The following is a 19,157-nucleotide window of genomic DNA, read 5'->3' as shown; positions in this document are numbered from 1 at the left end:
GGGGGGAAAAAGGCATTGGATAGGTGGATAAGGAGAAGTGTGGCCAGTGTTTTTAATCAGTATGCCAGAGTGTAATCAGAGTGATTTAATCAGAGTGTAAGTAAAAGAGTCTCACCATGGTGCATATATTTGAAGGACTGTCCCTTTTACCTAAGTCTTCTAACCCTCCATATTCATTTGATGCCTCGCTCAGTTTTCTGCAACTTCAGAGACATGGTTAATGAGAACATGGTAAGGGGCCAGTTTGGATGTAGCATCTAGACTATGGACAAACCCCAGAGAGGCTCAGTTGGCCCTATCTATTTTAATGTTAAAGATATTGTATTGATCATTTTATTTTGCCTTTTGGTCTCTGCTGAATCCTGCCCTCTTACTTATTGTGGGGTTTTCCATGCTCAATTTGCTGGCTCCTTTTTTAACTGGCTCTTTTTATATTCTTTACATATATTTATGTTTTAAGTTAAGGATAAACTGACATGGGGACCTTGTATGGGTAAAAAGGTGGGCTGTAAATGGTAGGGGAGACAAGGCAGGAAGGGTCAATATGCATATTAAACCCCCACATGTAGGTGGAAGCAACTGAGGGTATTTGGAGCACAAATATTTAGGTAGGAAAATGGGAGATGTCCAGAGATTTTGCTCTCCAAACTCCCCTTTTCCAATTTTTGTAAAGAAAAAATAAAAATAAAAATGTTCTTTTTAAAAACAATGTATCTTTAAAAACACCATCAGACACTAATTTTTGCACTGACATATTACATGTTGTTATCACCTACATTTCTTTGATTTAAAGAATAATAAAAGTGATGGAAGAATGTCATAAATAATTAGGACACCAATAGCCAGCCTGGGTTTAATTTCAAATTTGTAACAACACTGGAAGAGTGAAGCAGAGATACTTGAAAAACAAATTGGATACAAAAGGCATAAGGTTACAGTGTATTACTAAGAAATCTGAGTTCATTTTTTTAAAAAAGAAGTTACTATGAATTAACCCATCTGATTGTAATCTTAAAACACTGTATCAGGGATAAAACCTCACTGAGCCCAGCAGGACTTGCTTCTGAATAAACAACTTTAGGACTAGACTGCAGAAGCTCTAATGAAGAATATAAAGCACTCTACCATACCTCTTTCAAAGGGATTTCTCCTCCTTCTGTACAGATGCTGCTACTTGGGACACTTTCACTGTTTGTATTCTCAACAAATAGAGGACATTTTCCTGTGGCATGTTTTTGCTGTGCATATTGTAACTCCTGTCACGAGAAGCAGCAGTCTAAATTACTACCTTGCATTTATTACAAGTTTCTTCTTTTATTCTCTGAAACTATATGTACCCACTTAATTGGATATATTAATGTAAAAATAAGAATGTCAGGGGGGAAAAGCAGAAACAATTGATCTCATTCTCTGTCAAAGTCTGCAGTCAAAATTAAATTCCAACCTAAATCCTAATCCCACATCCAGTTATGTATGTTTAGGTCCTTTAGTTTCACTGAATATAATAATAGGATCTTCCGGTGCGGCTTTCAGCATATGCTGAAAGCTGCATATGGCGCGCCTGCATAAAACAGAGGCGTGCTGTAGACACATTTCAGAGGTAGCTGAAGACAAAAACAACAAACAAAAACACCCTGTAATAATACTTTTTCTGAGCCAACCAAATGACACAAAAATATACCAGTCTAGCTTCTAAAGCTTCACAGGCTTCTTCATCAGGCAAAGATGCTGAAACAGTATTAAGGGGAAAAGACTGACAGTGTTGTGGTCATATTGTATACATTTTGGATGTTACAGGATGCATTAGTAGATGTAAAGTCCTCATCCTCCGGCCTGCGAGGGAGTTGGCCAGGCAGACCCAGCTCCATCAGGGCTAGCCTGGAAGAAGAGACTTCTCCCTCCATAACTGTCATCCTCTGGCCTGCAAGGGAGTTGACCAGGCAGGCCCAGCTCCATCTGGGCTAGCCTAGAAGAAGAGACTCCTCCCTCCATAACTGTCATCCTCCAGCCTGCGAGGGAGTTGACCAGGCAGGCCCAGCTCCATCAGGGCTAGCCTGGAAGAAGACACTCCTCCCTCCATGACTGTCATATTCCGGACTGTGAGGGAGTTGACCAGGTAGGCCCAGCTCCACCAGGGTTAGCCTAGAAGAAGAGACTCCTCCCTCCATAATAACTGTCATCTTCCGGCCTATGAGGGAGTTGAGCAGGCAGCCCAGCTCCATCAGGGCTAGCCTGGAAGAAGAGACTCCTCCCTCCCTAACTGTCATCTTCCGGCCTGCAAGGGAGTTGACCAGGCAGGCCCAGCTCCATCAGGGCTAGCCTGAAGAAGAAGAGCCCTCCCTCTAGTCCATCTGCCTTGGTCCAAGCCTCAGAGGGAGAGAAGGATGCTGGACCTGATCCCCTCCCCCCCTCCCCATGCCCTTCTCCTTTTGTGTCGTGTCTTTTTAGATTGTAAGCCTGAGGATAGGGAACTGTCTATTATCCCCTCTGTTGTAAGCTGCCTGGATTCCCAGTGATTGGGCGGCATATAAATAAATCCTATTATTATTATTATTACCTGTGGCTATAAGATGAATAGGAAAAGAACCAATAAAACAAAAGCCGTTTGACTTCTCTGTTTAAAATTACAAAAATAGTTGGTGCTCTCTAGCTTCTTCAAATCGAGAAACCAAACTTCCTCTGTTTTACAGTTATGGAGGTGAGCACTTTTTGTTCATGGGAACTGAGATGATTCCAGGGCATGTGTCCACAAAACCCTTTTAGAACATAAAAAGATCACCAGAATTTTGTCTACAGAGAGATGATAAAATGTTTCTACTGAAAGAAGACTGTTCAGTTCAGGACATTTCCAACCATCTGAAGTGTCATACAAAATAGCACTTATATTTCAGTCCCAAAATTACAGGTGCAAAGAAGAGAGAGGCAAATGTTTCTAGGAAATACATTTTCTTAAATACTTCTGTCCCTTTCACAGAACCTGTTCCTCATGATGCAGAGCCTGGCTTTCAGAGGTTTGTGTGTGCGTGTGTGTGTAATGTGATGGGCAGGATGATGCTTTGCTCTACCTTAAGCAGCAAGACAATTTGGTAGGCACTCTGTTTACTCAAGTACATTTAACATATTAGCCAGTATATTGCTCTCTAAATCTTCTAGTGTTTCACTCCTTCAGTACTACAAGCTGCCTCTGCATCTGAAGGAAAAGAAGAGGAGGAGGTGCTATGCTGAGTTGTACATGACTAATTGTATTCTAGAATGGAATGAGATCACTTGCTATAAAACTGGCACAAAGTACGTTAGCATGCACAGTGTGTGTTTCTTTCCACTATCCAGTCTAGCCTTGCTTTTGGGCCACTTGTATACAATATTGCTCAGAGAGTCTGGCATTGTGAGGACAAACTCACTCAGAATCAACCATGCTGATAATATTTCATATTGGTGCATATGGTAAGCAGCAGACTGTATGTACTAACATGTTGCCTATAGGAATAACATGCCAGTCCATAGCTACTAGAGAAACAGACCATGGCCAAGACTCTATACTTTTTAGCACAGTGTAAGTATGTGCTAGCATTATTATACTGCATCTCTCAGTGGTGCACCTGCTTGCACAATGGTTGGCATCACCTTAATAATTAATAATAATAATTTGTTTTATTTATATACCGCTATTACAAAGATCATAGCAGTGAACAGCAAGTAAGCTAATTAGCAAGTAAGCTAATTTGCCCCCAACAGTCTGGGAACTCATTTTAGCGACCTTGGAAGGATGCAAGCCTGAGTCGAGCTTGGGCCCTTTTGCTGGTCTTGAACTCGCAACCTTGTGGTTTCGAGTGAATGGCTGCAGTACAGGCATTTACCCACTGCGCCACCAGCTCCATTGTTGTGCAACAGGCAATTAACTCCCCCACCTACCAAATAAAAATGAGAGAAAGGGGTTATGTATGCATTTGCGAAATTATTGGCTGAATGAGGGGCTGCACTAATAAAACCACTGCAACACTTTTTATGCTAGTGTGGTGCCCCAGTAGGATTCCAGGTCCAGCTCATATTACCTGAGTTGTAAGCTGGTATTGTAGTTGTTCTAAGGCTAGAAGACGATGCTTAGTCTCTTTAACAAGTTCTTTAGGGTAGAGGGCACCAGGGATGTTGTGTCCTTGATGTTGCTCTGAGTGCTTGGGATCCAGAAATCCTACCAACATGAGGGAGAAAATACATGTGAGTTTTCTGAATTGCATTTAACAACTCATTTTTTATTCGAACTAAGATTTTATCTGTAGCTGTAATTACACAATGTTCCAATATTCAGAATACAGTGGTAAAAAAGAGGTTTACAAAATAGCCTGGGAATATCTCTTTTCAGCAATGACCTTTATGTCTTAACCTCATCCAAAGAAGCTGGACTATAGTATTCAAACTTTAAAATGGGATTTACTTAAAAGACTTCTACTTTGGCCTCACATTTGTTACACAATAATATCATTTCACATGTTTTCTCATTTCTAAGAAAAAACAAACAAGTTATTGTTTCAGGAATCTTTACAAATACTGTACATCATAAATACATAAAAGAAGTTATTCCCCCCACCCCGATTATGCAACATGCAGTTGCCACCTTGACCTTCTAGTGGCAGTACTCCATAATCAAGGATAAGAAACAAATACTGAGTCTGTTCATTTTTTTATCCCTCCGCTTTCAGTGTTTCAAGCAAGTGCGACATAAATCACGAATACTTCATTGTTGTTATGAGCCCTGGTGGCGCAGTGGTTAAATGCCTGTACTGCAGTCACTCACTCAAAACCATAAGGTCGCAAGTTCAAAACCAGCTAAAGGGTTCAAGCTCGACTCAGGCTTGCATCCTTCTGAGGTCGCTAAAATGAGTACCCAGATTGTTGGGGGCAAATTAGCTTACATTTTGTAAACTGCTTAGACACTGTTTAGGCGGTATGATGCAGTATATAAATGAAGCTTGTTTGTTTGTTTGTTTGTTTGTTATAACTGGGTCCTCGTTTTACAATAGGCCTCCATCTCCTAGGCCATTCTCCTAACGATCATAATCTCAAGAGGATGAGTTTTTCATAAAAGGCCAAGATTCTTACATCCAACAAGCCTACCTTCCTTTGAAGCTGTTCCAAATTCTGCTCTTAGTCCATTTACCATCTCTAGCAGCTGCTGTTTCTCTTTGCTTAGACTGCAGATCTTTCTTACAGCTTCCTTCAATTTATTGTGTAGCCATCGTGCATTGTTTTCTATGTGCTGATTGGGCCCATCACCTGCTCCTATCCCAAGTAATTGTTGCCTGAGATGTACAGAGTTGACCTGAAGTCTCTCATTTGCTGGATTCTAGAAAATTAGTAGGATGCGGATTTTTCCAAATCAGTCTTAATGAAGGAAAATGTTGGGAAATATATATATGTGTGTGTGTAGCAATACAGCAATAATAGAGAATGAATCGGGGCCCAAAGCCATCAGAGACAACTACAGTTTTGAAACATATATGAAGTGTGCAATAAAATAAAGCAATTCAGCTAATCCAGACACTCCCAAAGTATATACCATACCGAGAAGTGTTCTGGAAAGCCACTTTCTAGATGCACTCACTATCACTTTGTGGCAGAGCTTAGAAAATGGTTATTTCTGCACTGTAACTCTCAGAATCATCAAGGGCTGTGGGATTTTATAATTCCAAAAACTAACTTTTTAAAGTTGAAGGTTTCATGTCCAGCATCCATTTTTTGGTGGGTTTTTCGGGCTATGTGGCCATGTTCTAGAAGATATTTTTCCTGATGTTTCACCAGCATCTGTGGCTGGCATCATCAGAGAAGATGCCAGCCACAGATGCTGGCGAAACATCAGGAAGAAAATCTTCTAGAACATGGCCACATAGCCTGAAAAACCCACAAAAAGCCACAACTTTTTAAAGCTCTTTTAAAATGAAAAAGACATTACAATGAATAAAGATGTATGTGAAAATATTTTATATTAACCAGTCAACAATCCTGATTCAAAGATGCCCATATCTGATGTGTCAGAATACACAGTCTGTTCTAGATACTACAATGCTGGAAAGAGGCTTAGTTTACAACCCACAGTAGTTTCCTTTTAAATGGCACCTGTCTTCATTCTGAAAGTTATTTTAGATGGTTACTGGAAACATGAACAATGACTTCCAAAATAGATTTTAGTATATTAGTAGGACTATATGGGTCAAAGCTCTGAAATGTCACTTTTTGGACTACAGCTTTTAGAATTCCTCAGAGAAGGGGAGTCCTCATAATTATTCCATCTGTTCATCAATTTTACACTCACAATATAGAGTGTTGGTGGCTTCCTCTTGACAGTAAAACTACATTCCACATAGATTCTCTGTCATGCAAGCCCTTGGAAGGCTCACTGTTAGTTGTCACAATTGGGCTAAAGTTAAGACTGAAATACAAGAAGCACTGTTAGCATTTGAATGTAAAACCAGTGAGTTTCAACATGGGGATTTTACTAGAGGTGTGTGATATGGAAAGAAAATAATTTAAGAATGTATCAAAAGCAAGATAAAATGCTGCCACCTCCCTCAGTTTACTCAGCTGCAAATTTAGCCAAGAAACTTGTCTTTCTGTAGTACAGTGCAGAAACACTAGTTACTCTGCTTTGTGTCCCTCTCCAGTTAATCTAGACCAACCCTTTTAGAGTAATAAGACATGATGGCTTATAAAAACATCTTAAGACTGCATTAATTGTGTCATTAATCAATACCCAAGAGAAACATGTAGCGACATTGCCGCCTAGTGGAGATCGAAGGATAGGCATTGATTTTAGCTCCTAGGATGTAGATTATAAGTGCAATGACTAGGAGGTTATGAGTATATGAGGCTTTTCAAAACACAAATATAACAAATTAATTTTAGACAAATTTTCTTATTTTGTCTTGAACATAAAAAGCATTATTTAGTCATTAAAACTTTGTTCCCTTCAAGAACACCCTTTTACAATCTTGGTGGCACAAAGGTATCTCAACATTTGCCTACCACCTGTGTTTCCACTGAATCCATTTGAGGAGCTTCAATTTTATGCTTTCTCGGGCCCATGTTGTCTGTTGCAACGTCATCTTCATGCAATGTACATGTAAGAAAAAAGCAAATAAAGAAGATGATAACATGAATAAAAACCCTATGTATTAAGCAAATGCCTTTTTTCCTGTCCTTGTGCCATGAGCCCAGTTGTGGGCTCTTGAAAATGCAGGCTCATTCCTGTGAAACATAACACAGGCCTGTGATGAAATGTTTTTTCAGTATTGTAGGTGTTTTTCATGTATTTTGGGGTGCTGAATTAGAAAAATATAATAAAAATGTCATACTACAAAACATTAATTCACAGATTTGATATTTTTAACATTTTTATAATATAAAACTGGGCCTTATGAAACAGTTTGTTAAGGCAATACAAAAAAGTGGAGAATCTTTTAAGTATTGCTGCAAGACCCTTCCTAATCTATCAGAAGCAAAATTAAAAGAAGGTATTTTTGTTGGCTGCTGTCAGATGAAATCTTCTTGTCAACTGACTGAAGTAGAAAAAAGAGTCTTGGGGCCCATACAGACAGGCCAAAATAAAGCTGCTTCGGGTCACTTTGGAGGTATGCTGTTTAAATGATGCATGCGTCCTAAGAGTCCGGAAGCTTCACCAAAGCTACACTCCAATCCTTAGGACTGGATCGTGGCTTTGGTGTGGCTTCTGGACTCTTAAGATGCATGCATCATTTAAACAGCATACCTCCAAAGTGACCCGAAGCAGCTTTATTTTGGCCTATCTGTATGGGGCCTTGGAGTTCCTTCAACAGTATGATTGCTAATTTTCTTGGGAATAATAAGGGTCCTGACTATGCACTCAATGTTGAAAACATATTGGAAAAATTAAGTTTGTGTTTGCTTGACAAGATTCACTCAGAAGGGGTTTCTCATTGCCTTCCTCTGAGGCTAAGAGAGTGTGACTTGCCCAAGGTCATCCAGTGAGTTTCCATGGTTGATTGGGGATTCAAACTCTGGGCTCCCAAAATACCAGTCCAACATTCAAACTGCTATATTATGCTGTTTCTTACACACAATACATTTTTAAGGTTACAATGAGTTATCTAGGTATATACAAAATTATAATCTACTTGCTGTTTTCATTTTTGGCTTTTTTTGAACATTAGGAGATGTATGATATATTAAGCGGTCTTAAGACTGTTTCTCTTACCATCTTTTCCACTGACAATACTGTCTTGATGGGAAGTCTGAGTACTTTTAGTGCAAATGGATGAGTTCTGAGAAGGCACAAAGGATTTTCCAGGAAGTTTAGGTGGATTTTCATGCTGTCTGTCCACAGCCCAGCATTTTCTCTTCAAATGTTTGATCTCTTCTTCCAGGGACTGAACATAGTCTGGGGGTAAAGTGTTTGGCTGAATACTTTGCAGATGTCAAAATGACTTTGAATGGCTCATTGTCTATACATATATTAAAAAAAATCCCCAGAAATACAAAAATATTTATCCAGAGCTGTTCCATCCGCATAGTATGATGTTCTTTCCCTTTGTCTGTCAAATAGGGTGGCATCTGCTGGTTATTATTTGTCTTCAAGTTATTTCTAACTTATAGCAACCTTAAAGGGAACCTATCATGGGATTTTCTTGATGAGGTTTTTTTTCAGAGTGGATTTGTTATTGCCTTCGTGTAAGGCTGAGAGTGTGTAACTTGCCCAAGGTCACCTACTGGGTTTCCATGGCTGAGTAGGGATTCAAAACCTAATCTCCTGGACTCCTAGTCCAACACTCAAAACACTACACTAGCTCTCTTCTGCATCTGCTGGAGACATTAAAGCACTGGGGTATTATGTCTTAGGGGGCGAAGCAGATGAGCAGCATGAAGCGATCTCTGGCCACTCCAGCCACGATCGCCTCACAATCAGCCGGGGACTGCAGCAACACAAGGGCCTGCTCTGAAGGTTGGCCATCACTGTGGTCCCAAATGGGCCACCAGCAAGGAGTGGACATTCACTGTTCCTTCTGTTAGTGGTCTCAGAGCAGCTCCTGGCTGTGTTAGAGACGTGCATCATCTGCACCCCAAAGCAGCTGGAAGCCACACCTTTTGGCAAGTCTGTTTTGGGCCTAAGATAAGATGACAGAGGGGTCATGAAGATGCAGCCAAAGGAGTGGGCAGAGGCTAGTCCCACCCTGTGGTCACTGTGGGACTGTGACAACCAGATGCTCACTGCCATGGTACTGAACAAACTGCCAGCAAGGAGTGTTTACTTTTTACTGTTCCTTTTGTGGCCAGGTTTGGGCCTCCTTAGGCAGCCTCAATGTGGCTTCCATGGGGTTTTGGGGCATGCATCGTTTGAATGCCATGCCCCCAAAGCATTGTCCATCTGTTTGAGGCCTGACTCTACAACCAATATAAAAAAATATAAACACCGTCAAGGTCTGGACAGACACACACAGAATTTAGTAGTATTTAATGTTGTCTCTCTACAATTCAAGATGTAGTGTGATGTAGTAGTTTGAGTGTTAGACTATGACTCCCCACTAAACCATGGATACCCATTGGGTGAGCCTGGGCAAGTCACTCTCTCTCACTCACAGGAAGGCAAAAGCAAATCCCCTCTGAACAATCTTGCCAAGAAAATGCTGTGAAAATTACTTAAAGACACACAACAACTTTACATATATGTTTTTAAAAACTAGATTCTCAAATTATGAACACAAAATACAGAAATCTGTGAACTGTGTCTAATGAGAAAGTGATAATCATAACGAAGTTTTCCTAATGTCCTTGGGAATATTATAATATTATAAACATCATATTACAAGCTGGCTAGAATAATTTGGTACATGTAAAATAAATATATAAAATAATTTATGTGGCAATAATTCCCCCATATTTTGTAATTACACAAGTTATGCTTTGAAAGTAAGTTGAATGTAGACAGAAATGTTCTGGAGTAAAATACTGAACATTTCCTTAAGATTCACTTGCACTGACTCCCATCTCTTAAAACTTAACTTTATCTATAATGAGATAAATATTAATTTTTGCTACTGTTGAATGAAGTTGGGAATATATATTGTATGATCAGTGTCTATTAGCCATATGTCAAAACTTAATGGAACACCTCAAAGAAGAATGTAAACAATTTTGTTGAGAAGATGAACAAAACATCTGTTTAAAGAGAAATCTAGCAAGGAGTACAGTTGGCCCTCTGTATCCACAGATTCAACCAACCACGATTCAAAAATATTCACAAGAAAAAATATTATAAAAAAGCAAACCATTTTACATAAGGATGCCATTTATATAATGGGACCTGAGCATCCACAGACATTGATATCTACAGTGGGTCCTAGAAACAAACCCCAGAAGATACCAAGGGCCTACTGTATAATCCAGTGCTCCTCACTATTCTTAATCCAATTCACTTTATTACCAGGATTGAATGAAACTGCAGCAGCGTCAGCTCTATCCATATCTTGTACATTCATTTTGGTGTCATCAGAGGGAGGTGCCTGATTATTAAGTGTCTCCATTTCTCTTCTCATTTCTGAAATAACAGCCCTCAGAGTACTGTTCTGCTCTTGTAATCTCTGGATTTCAGCAGAAGGAAAACCTTGTCCAATGACTCCTACATTAGTCTGCAAGGTAATCAAACAATTGAAGAAGCAAACTAAAATTACAAGCCAAGAGGAAAATATGTAACTCAAGCAAGCAACCAAAATTGCACTAATAAATACTGTAAGTGATTTTGCTAAAATGACAACATAATTTTTAAAAAATTAAGTGCCACATGCACAGAAGAAAAAGCAACACTGGAGGTAGCCAAATAACACTGCAGCTATCTGAGAAATTACATTTTGAAAAGCAATAATATGTAAGATACAATCTGAATGTGTTACATGACAGCAGCCTTACTGGGTCAATTCAGTCTACAGGCTTGGATCCTAAGAAGTTCCAGTGGAAGGAATTTGGAAGAAGGACAGTTTGCATACCTGCAACTATAGTTCTTTGAGTGGTCCTCTCTGAACTCACATGAATGGATTATCTTATACCTGTGCAGTGCATTATTTGGAACCTTCTGGAATGTTATGTGTTTTGGTGATGGTCCCACCAACCTCCAGCAACCCTATATAAGGGCTTCCCCCCGAAACTGCCAGTTCCATGGACACCAATGCAGACATCCATAGGACCTATAAGACGAAACAAGGGGAGGATGGGCAGGGTTGTGTGATGACACTCAAAGAACTGTATTTACAGGTATGTAACCTGTCCTTCTTTGTGGTCTCTGTGATTCACATGAATGAGAAGCTAGCAAGCTACACAAGAAGGAGGCAGGAGTGTTGTTACAAACAAATCAAAGTTTTCTGAATGTTAAGTGAAATGGAAAACATCATCATCACTACTACATTTATTTATATCTTGCTTTCCCCCCCGAAACTGGGACACAAAGCAGCTTACAATTTAAAAACACAGTACAATTGAAAACATAACAAGTGACCATTAAAACAGAATTAAACTATTACAATATTAAACTGGATCAATTGTTTTTTTAAAATAAAACAGAATACAATTAAAGAAGATAAAAGCACTTTAAAATGTACACTTTAAAACAGTACAACACCCCCAGGATGTTAAACATGATCATGAGCAAGACGCCTACTACCCTTATTATGCAAGAATAGCATACAGTGGACCCTTGTTATATGCTGGGGTTTAGTTCCAAGATCTCCCGTGTATAACAAAATCCGTGTATGCTCAAGTCTCATTAAATATGACATAGCAAATTGGTGTTCCTTATAAAAAATGGAAAATCAAGGTTTGATATTTGAAATGTATACTTTTGGGGAACATTTCAAACTGTATGCTTGAATCCGTGTATAAAAAATCTGTGCATAAGAAGGGCCGACTGTATAAGGAAAGCTGACACCATCTTTGGAACTACCCTGAAATATCAAAACACTGTACAGAAGTCAACATTTAAAGATAGATTCAAGGCACTCCTTTGAAGCTAAGATTTTTCTTATGTTTCCTCTTTGCTATCAATTACATCTCAACCTCTGATACTGTCCCCAGGGTGTGTGTGTGTGTGTGTGTGTGTGTAAATATACACATATCACTGGGTATCAGAACTTGCCTGTGCAGCCTTTGGTGTGGTTAAGATGGAGCCTGCTAGAGATGGGGTTACCATTTGTCCCAAAAAAGCAGGACAGTCCCAGTTTGAGGCTTGAGGAAAAGTCTGGCCAGTTGCAGCTGCCTGTCCCAGCTATGATGCTGAGGAACGGCATTGTGGGACCATCCTGGCTGCCTTTTGGGGGTTCTGAACAATCTTGCCAAGAAAACCCTGTGATAGGGTCACCAAACGTTGGAAATTACTTAAAGGCACACAACAACTTTATAGTTTTTTAAAAACTAGATTCTCAAATTATGACCACAAAATACAGAAATCTGTGAACTGTGTCTAATGAGAAAGTGATAAAGATCCAAAAGGATCCCAGAATCTCCCTATCCAGGCAGCTTGGGAACTCTGTTTTTCTTTGCTCTTTGGTCTTGGCCCGCAGCCTGATGGAAATTGCAGTCTCTCCAGGGAGCTGTGCAGGCGGAGTGAGTGGCTGACTGGTGAGGCCCTGTTAGAGAAAAAAATCTTTGGGATGGGTGATGTCTCGTTCTGCCGGTGGTTCTGAACTGGTACCAACTGGAACAGATGCAATCTTCTTAGCTACTCAGGATCAAAGTAACTTCTACACAGATTTTCACTCAAATGAGGGTTTATTGACTTTGTTGCTATTTACACTTTACAGCAGGCTACTATACATCTATACTCTTTCAGAGTCCATGCTAGAAGCTTGAATGTGACATCAGTCTTTGTTCTCTCACAAGATCAACATTCCCACCGTGGACACACCTCTTTCCCATGAAGTCACCATACTACACAGGACCATAACAATAATACATTTGTTTATATTATGTCTCAGCACATGTCCTTGAAGACTTGTTCTTCCAGGCCTAGGCTTTCTGGCCTTCAACAGGAACCATTTTAAACCTTAGTTAACCATTGCCACATCTGAACATTTTCCATACAAATTAGAAATATATTTTAACAGGCCCCTCCTTCCCAGCATGCTGCGTGGGCAGAAGAGCAAAGGTGGCAGGAGCACAACCAAGATGGCAGCTCTGGGGGAGATGGCAGTCCTGGCACTGCAGTGCAGAGGGTGAGCCCCGCCTTGGTAAGGGCCAAAGGAGAGCGGAGCGGTGCCAGGGAAGTGTCTACGTGGGGGAAGTGCTATGCCCATGCTCAGGGGCACCTCTTTCCCTCTTTTGCTCATCCTGTCCCGTCGCCTTCTACTGCTGCCGCCGCCAGCACCACCCTTGCTGCGCATGAGGTGTGTGCATGTGAGATGTGTGTATGTGGGAGATGTGCATAGTGTGTGTAACTTGGGATGTTGTGTATGTGGGAGATATGTGGGGAGGCCTTGCCTACCTGTTTTTGGCTTTTAGTTGGTTATTTCTCCATTTTCCCACCATTTTGTCCTCAATTTTGTCCCAGTTTTGTGGAAGAGAATTACAGTAACCCTAGCTAGCGACCACTTCACTCCATGTCATGTGGAAGAATTAGCCAACAGGACCGAAGCAGACTTTAAAAGTCACTCTGTGGCTTGCATATTGACAGAGGTCAATAGAAGATCTATCAGCGGTGCCCATTCTGTCAGAAGTGAACGGCTGTGAAGTCAGTATCTGAAGCCTGAGGCAGGGACGTAGCTAGGATTTTAGGAAGGGTGGGGGTCCAGACTAAGTGCTACCATTATAATGGGGCTTGGGTGCGGTGGTGCAGCAGCACACACCATTCATTTTTCTAATTGAAGGGGGGGTCCGGACTCCAAGAACCCCCCCCCCCCCTGGCTACGTCCCTGCCTGAGGGCCTGGTCATACAAGAGTGGTTTCAGCCACAATTCCTGTTTCTTGTCACTTGGGGCATGAAGGCAGTACAGCAGGCACAAATGGGAACCACATGAGCTTCGCCAAAACAACCAAGATATTTTCAAGTGTCCATCTCATCTGAGAATTTTGGTGCTGCAAGAAATGGATATTTGGAATGATGCCAGTGAGGAATATAGTCCTAAAGGCAAGTATGGATTTGACTGCCAAACACTAGACAATCTGGAGAATCTAGAGACTGGCTAAGACTGGTGTTGAAGCAGCCAGCAGCTATGATCAGAAAACAAAAGCAGTAGAAGAGTATGCTTCCTTTTATGCTGCTGCAGCAGCGGACAAAAAAGAGCTGGCAGTTTTGGCAAGAAGAACCTTACATGGGGCTGCTGGAAGTGGGTGGGGCTACTGCCAAAACACTTCTATGAGATTCTAGAAGGTTCTCAATGATACTCTGCACAGGTGTAGGATAACCCATTTGTATGAATTACAAAGATCATAAAGAAGAAATGGTTTTCTGAAAATGAAATGCTGAGTCAGCAAATTGTATCCTATAAAACTGAAATTACTATGTCACTGAATTTAGAAATACACAGCTCATGTAGAGAAAGTCAATTAGTTCAAGTTGGCAACTCAATTAATTTATAAAACTTCACCAAGACATGTTCAAATCTGATTTCTTCTGGCATAACATAAAATTCCAAACATGCATGATGAATATGTTGGGAGGTAGACGAGCTGTGTCCTTTACGACCACACACAGAGTTGATGCGCATAGGCAGGAGGTCTGCGAAGAGCGAAGCTTCTGCGAGGCCTGCAGCTGCACAGCAAATTTCCTCCCACACACAGGCTGACACTTTGAGATCCCAGCCTGAGGAAATAAATCTCCAGACAGCGAGACTTCACTCAACACGAGGGCTTTAAAATCTTTGTTGCAAACTATTTACAAGATTACACGGAGTATCAGGCAGCCGTCTTGAATACTCACAACTATACAAACTAACAAAGTGCTTTGCCAACCACCAACCACAACAACCCAATAATGGAGATAATCACCTTCTCCCTTATATAGGTGGTCTGCTTGGTAGTCATGTGATAGTCATGCCACCAATGAAACCTGGCTGCTTTCATACCCAGTAACTATTGCATCAGAATATTGCCCATGATGCACTGCTGGCTGACTTCACCTACTGTGCATGTTGCATCAGACTTCCCATCATGCACAACTCAGTAAATGCTGATTCATGCACCTGCCACTTGAACGGTAGTAATCTCTGCTCCAGTTCCTCCTAGTGGCCACATCCATGTCATTTTCAGACCAGTGTGCCACATGGTCCTGACAGAATAAGATATTGGTTTGAATTCAGAGTTCCCTCTTTCCTGCAGATTCCTAGGCCTTCTAAAATCTGGACTAGAAGGTTGGGAATTTTCCAAGAAAATTACACTGGAGGCCACAGGAACAAAGGAAGAATAAGTAAAAACGGAGGCTCCATTGGATCCCAGTTTTCCCTACCAACAGAAGAAGCCCTTACACTCATGGTCAAGCCTGGATCTAATCTGACATATTTCCCAGCTGATGTCCTTTGAATCTTAAGAAGTTTTCCATCCCAATTACAGAGATTGGGTTTCATGAGCCCTGAAAGACTAAGATGGGCTAGATGAGTGAGTACAAATAAGATGATAGAAAAGCTATGGAATAAAATCTTAAATCATTTCTGAAATCTAGATTATTATGGTTTACATCTTAAAAACCTGTCTTTCCAAATAATATTTTCATACTCAAATTGTATTAGGCATCATTTTCTTAGAAAGTTGAGTAATGTTCTCTTGAATTAAAATTTCTGTGACTCAGTTTATAACCATGCACATTCTACAGATATTCACAGAAGACATGCTTTTTGAACCAACAACAACTAGTGGGCAACCCAGAGTGCGGCACAAGATATTTCTCCCTTCAGCTTTCAAAATAGTCTATCACAACACAGGCTTTGCTACTACTGTGTGTGAAAAAAGCTGTTATCAGGGAAAGAAGTGTCATCACTAAAAGATCAACGCAATTATCAGGAACAGTCTGTCTAGACCTGGGAATGGCATGACAGTTCTCAGTGGTTCACATTCTGAACAGGATTTAAATCCTATGTAGGGGCTGAATTACAGATGGCATTTGTGTTGACAACACAGAAAAACATTGGGGGTTTAAATGGGCTTTGGTTACACTTCCTTGCTCTCCTGCAGTGCTGTACTTAGCAAACAGCAGGTTGTCTGTGATGAGAAGTCTTCCAAGATTAATACTAAAGCTCAGGGTATCATAGTGCCAAACAAATTACTTGCTGAAACACCTCTGTCTTTGCCACGCATTGGAATGTAAGCAATGAAAGAGCAAAAGAGGCCTCCTTCGGGAAGTATTTCCTTAATATATGTAGCCACATCTGAAAAGGACTACCAACACTGCTCTTTTTCCAGCAAGAAAATACTGAGCAAAGCTTCAGGTTTTGATTAGAGTCCATGGGCAAATTTACTCAGCTGGAGGCAACTCTTAAATCTATCTAAACATTTAAAGGTCAGTACTGATATAGTCAGATACAGAGGTCAGGGAGGTAGTCAAAGAGGAATGTAAAAATATGGTATCGGTGACCAAAGAGAAGAAGAAAAAACAATAGATGACAGATGAAATGCTTCAAGCAGTTAAAGAAAAATGAGAAGAAAAAAAAAGGGAGACAGAAACATAATCAGAACACTGAATGCTACTATCCAACAGTTAGTGTATAAGGATAAAGAGAACTACTACAACAATTAATTTAGAGAAATGGAAGCCAACAATAAAAAAGGAAGACCAAGAGACTCTTCCACTACATAGAATTCAAACAGAGGGTGGGTGCTCTACGATCAGAAGAGAAACATGATACTGTATACGACCACAATTAAATTAAAACGAAAAGCTGGAAACAGTACACAGAAGAGCTATATAAAAACTGTGAAAGGTTGAATGACATAAGGGAAGAAGATACTTACGAAGATGAATCCCAGATTTTGGAAAGCAAAGTGAAAGCCTCTCTCAAAACAATTGGAAAGAACAAATCACCAGGAACAGATCACATATGAACAGAACAACTACAATCCACGTAACTCTGAACATTAAAGTAAGAATAATCCAAGCAAAATCATGCCCAAAATTCTGCAACAGATTCCAACCATACATGGAGAGAGAACTCCCAGGGGTTCAAGCAGGATTCAGGAAAAGAAGAGGCAAACATAAGATGGTTAATGGAGCGCACCAGGGAATTCCAAAAGAAAATCAGCATGAAGAGCTATGGAATGGCCTTAAAGACATGGGAGTGTCAACACATCTGATAATCTTGATGAGGAATCTGTACTCAGGACAAGAGGCTACAGTCAGAACAGAACACGGAGAAACAGATGGTTCCCAATTGGCAAAGGGGTCAGACAAGGCTGTATCATTTCACCCTGCCTCTTCAACTTGTATGCAGAACATATTATAAGAAAAGCAGGCTTGGACACAGAAGAAGGAGGACTGAAAACAGGAGAAATATGCTGATGACACCATAATACTAGCAGAAAACCTCACAGACCTGGAATACCTACTAAGGAAGATCAAAGAAGAAAGTGCAAAGGCAGGTTTAATGTTGAACATAAAGAAAACAAAAATAATGACCACCGAGGAGCTTCACAAGTTCAACCTAGACAATGAAGAAATAGAAATAGTAAAAAAATTCCCATATTTGGGCTCAAATGTTGATAGAAATGGGGACTGCAGTTAGGAAATCAGAAGCAGATTAAGAATGGGGAGGGTGGCTATGAAGGAACTAGAAAAGAGTCTATAATGCAAAGATATAATAATAATAATAATAATAATAATAATAATAATAATAATAATAATAATAAATATTTATTTATATCCCGCCTCTTCCGATTGAGGATCGAGGTGGGTAACAACAAAGTAAATACAATATAAAACAATGAAAACAACAAGCCCCACAAAACCCTGACCCAACCCTCCCTCCCAACTATAAAATTAAACAGTAAAAAAAAAAGTTTAAAAAGTACATAACAATACATCAACGTTAAAAACAAATCACAAATAATAAAAATAATAAAAGGGGGATTCAATTGCTTCTGGACATTATCAATCAGGGAAGGCCTACTGGAAGAGAAAGGTTTTTATTGCCTTTTTAAAAGCCTCGAGTGAGGATAGTTGGAGAATCTCTTCCGGCAGGTCATTCCAAGTTTTTGGAGCGGTGACAGAGAAGGACCTCTGGGAGGTCACCGCCAGTCTGGTTTTTCTAGATTGTAAAAGGTTTTGCCCGGATGATCGGAGTGTACGGGAAAGATTGTATGGGAGGAGGCGTTCCTTCAAGTAGACTGGACGCAGGCCATGTAGGGCTTTATAGGTGATAACCAACACTTTGTACTGTGCCCGGAAGCTAATAGGCAGCCAATGTAGTGATTTTAAAATTTTCAGAGTTGCTTCACACATAATGTAATTCTCACACTGCAAAAACCTCCACGTAGGAAAGATGTTCAGTTTTGGCACTGAACTGGTGAGAAATCAAACTGTGTAGGGAGATGGGAGCCTGCCTCTCTCTATGTCTGGCATCCTGTTTGTTAGTCCAAACTACCCTGTTTCCCCGAAAATAAGACATATCCATAAAATAAGAAGTAGCAGGATTTCTAAGCATTTGCGCAATATAAGCCATATATATATAAGCCATACCCCAAAATAAGGCCTAGTGATAGGCCCGGTGCGGAATGGAAAGGGGTAGGAAGGGAGCGGAAAGTTGGGGCCGATGGTTCTCAAGGAAATGGAGTTGCAAGAAATTCAGGATGGAATTCCGGGTTTGGGGAGTTATGACAATGTTCCAGATTGTTGTGCCATACTTAATAAAAATAAGACATCTCCTGAAAATAAGGCATAGTGTATCAACTTGTGGAAAAATAAATATAAGACAGTGTCTTATTTTCAGGGAAACATGGTAGAATAAACCCATTCAATCACTGAATGGCAGGCTAACCTGTAAATAAATCCCACTGATTCAATGGATCTATTATTGTCAGAGATAACAACAGCATTTAGGCCTATGTTCCCCAAAGTCTACCCTGCTCCCCCTCAGTATTCTGAACTTGTCGTGTTGAACAACACTAGTGTTTGACTGAAAGGCTTGAGTGTGTGAATGTTCCTTCAAGCCTTGCTGATCAATGCA

At 40.3% G+C, this 19,157-nt stretch overlaps 1 protein-coding gene across 1 annotated transcript in view; it reads right to left on the bottom strand.

Moving 5' to 3' along the window:
* Positions 1-1,121: 1,121 nt before the first annotated feature.
* The window catches only part of CCDC57 (coiled-coil domain containing 57), a 58,762-nt gene continuing 40,726 nt past the window's right edge, over positions 1,122-19,157 (bottom strand). Inside the window, exons 12-17 of the mRNA XM_042447560.1 lie at positions 10,448-10,652; positions 8,225-8,407; positions 7,018-7,097; positions 5,113-5,341; positions 4,053-4,189; positions 1,122-1,256 (exon numbers count right to left, since the gene is read on the bottom strand). Of these exons, the coding sequence (XP_042303494.1) occupies positions 1,122-1,256; positions 4,053-4,189; positions 5,113-5,341; positions 7,018-7,097; positions 8,225-8,407; positions 10,448-10,652 (969 nt within the window). The remainder of the gene's footprint in view (positions 1,257-4,052; positions 4,190-5,112; positions 5,342-7,017; positions 7,098-8,224; positions 8,408-10,447; positions 10,653-19,157) is intronic.

This window comes from Sceloporus undulatus, chromosome 2 (assembly GCF_019175285.1).
Source record: "Sceloporus undulatus isolate JIND9_A2432 ecotype Alabama chromosome 2, SceUnd_v1.1, whole genome shotgun sequence".
Lineage (NCBI taxonomy): Eukaryota > Metazoa > Chordata > Lepidosauria > Squamata > Phrynosomatidae > Sceloporus > Sceloporus undulatus.
This window is presented reverse-complemented; position numbering and strand designations above follow the sequence as displayed.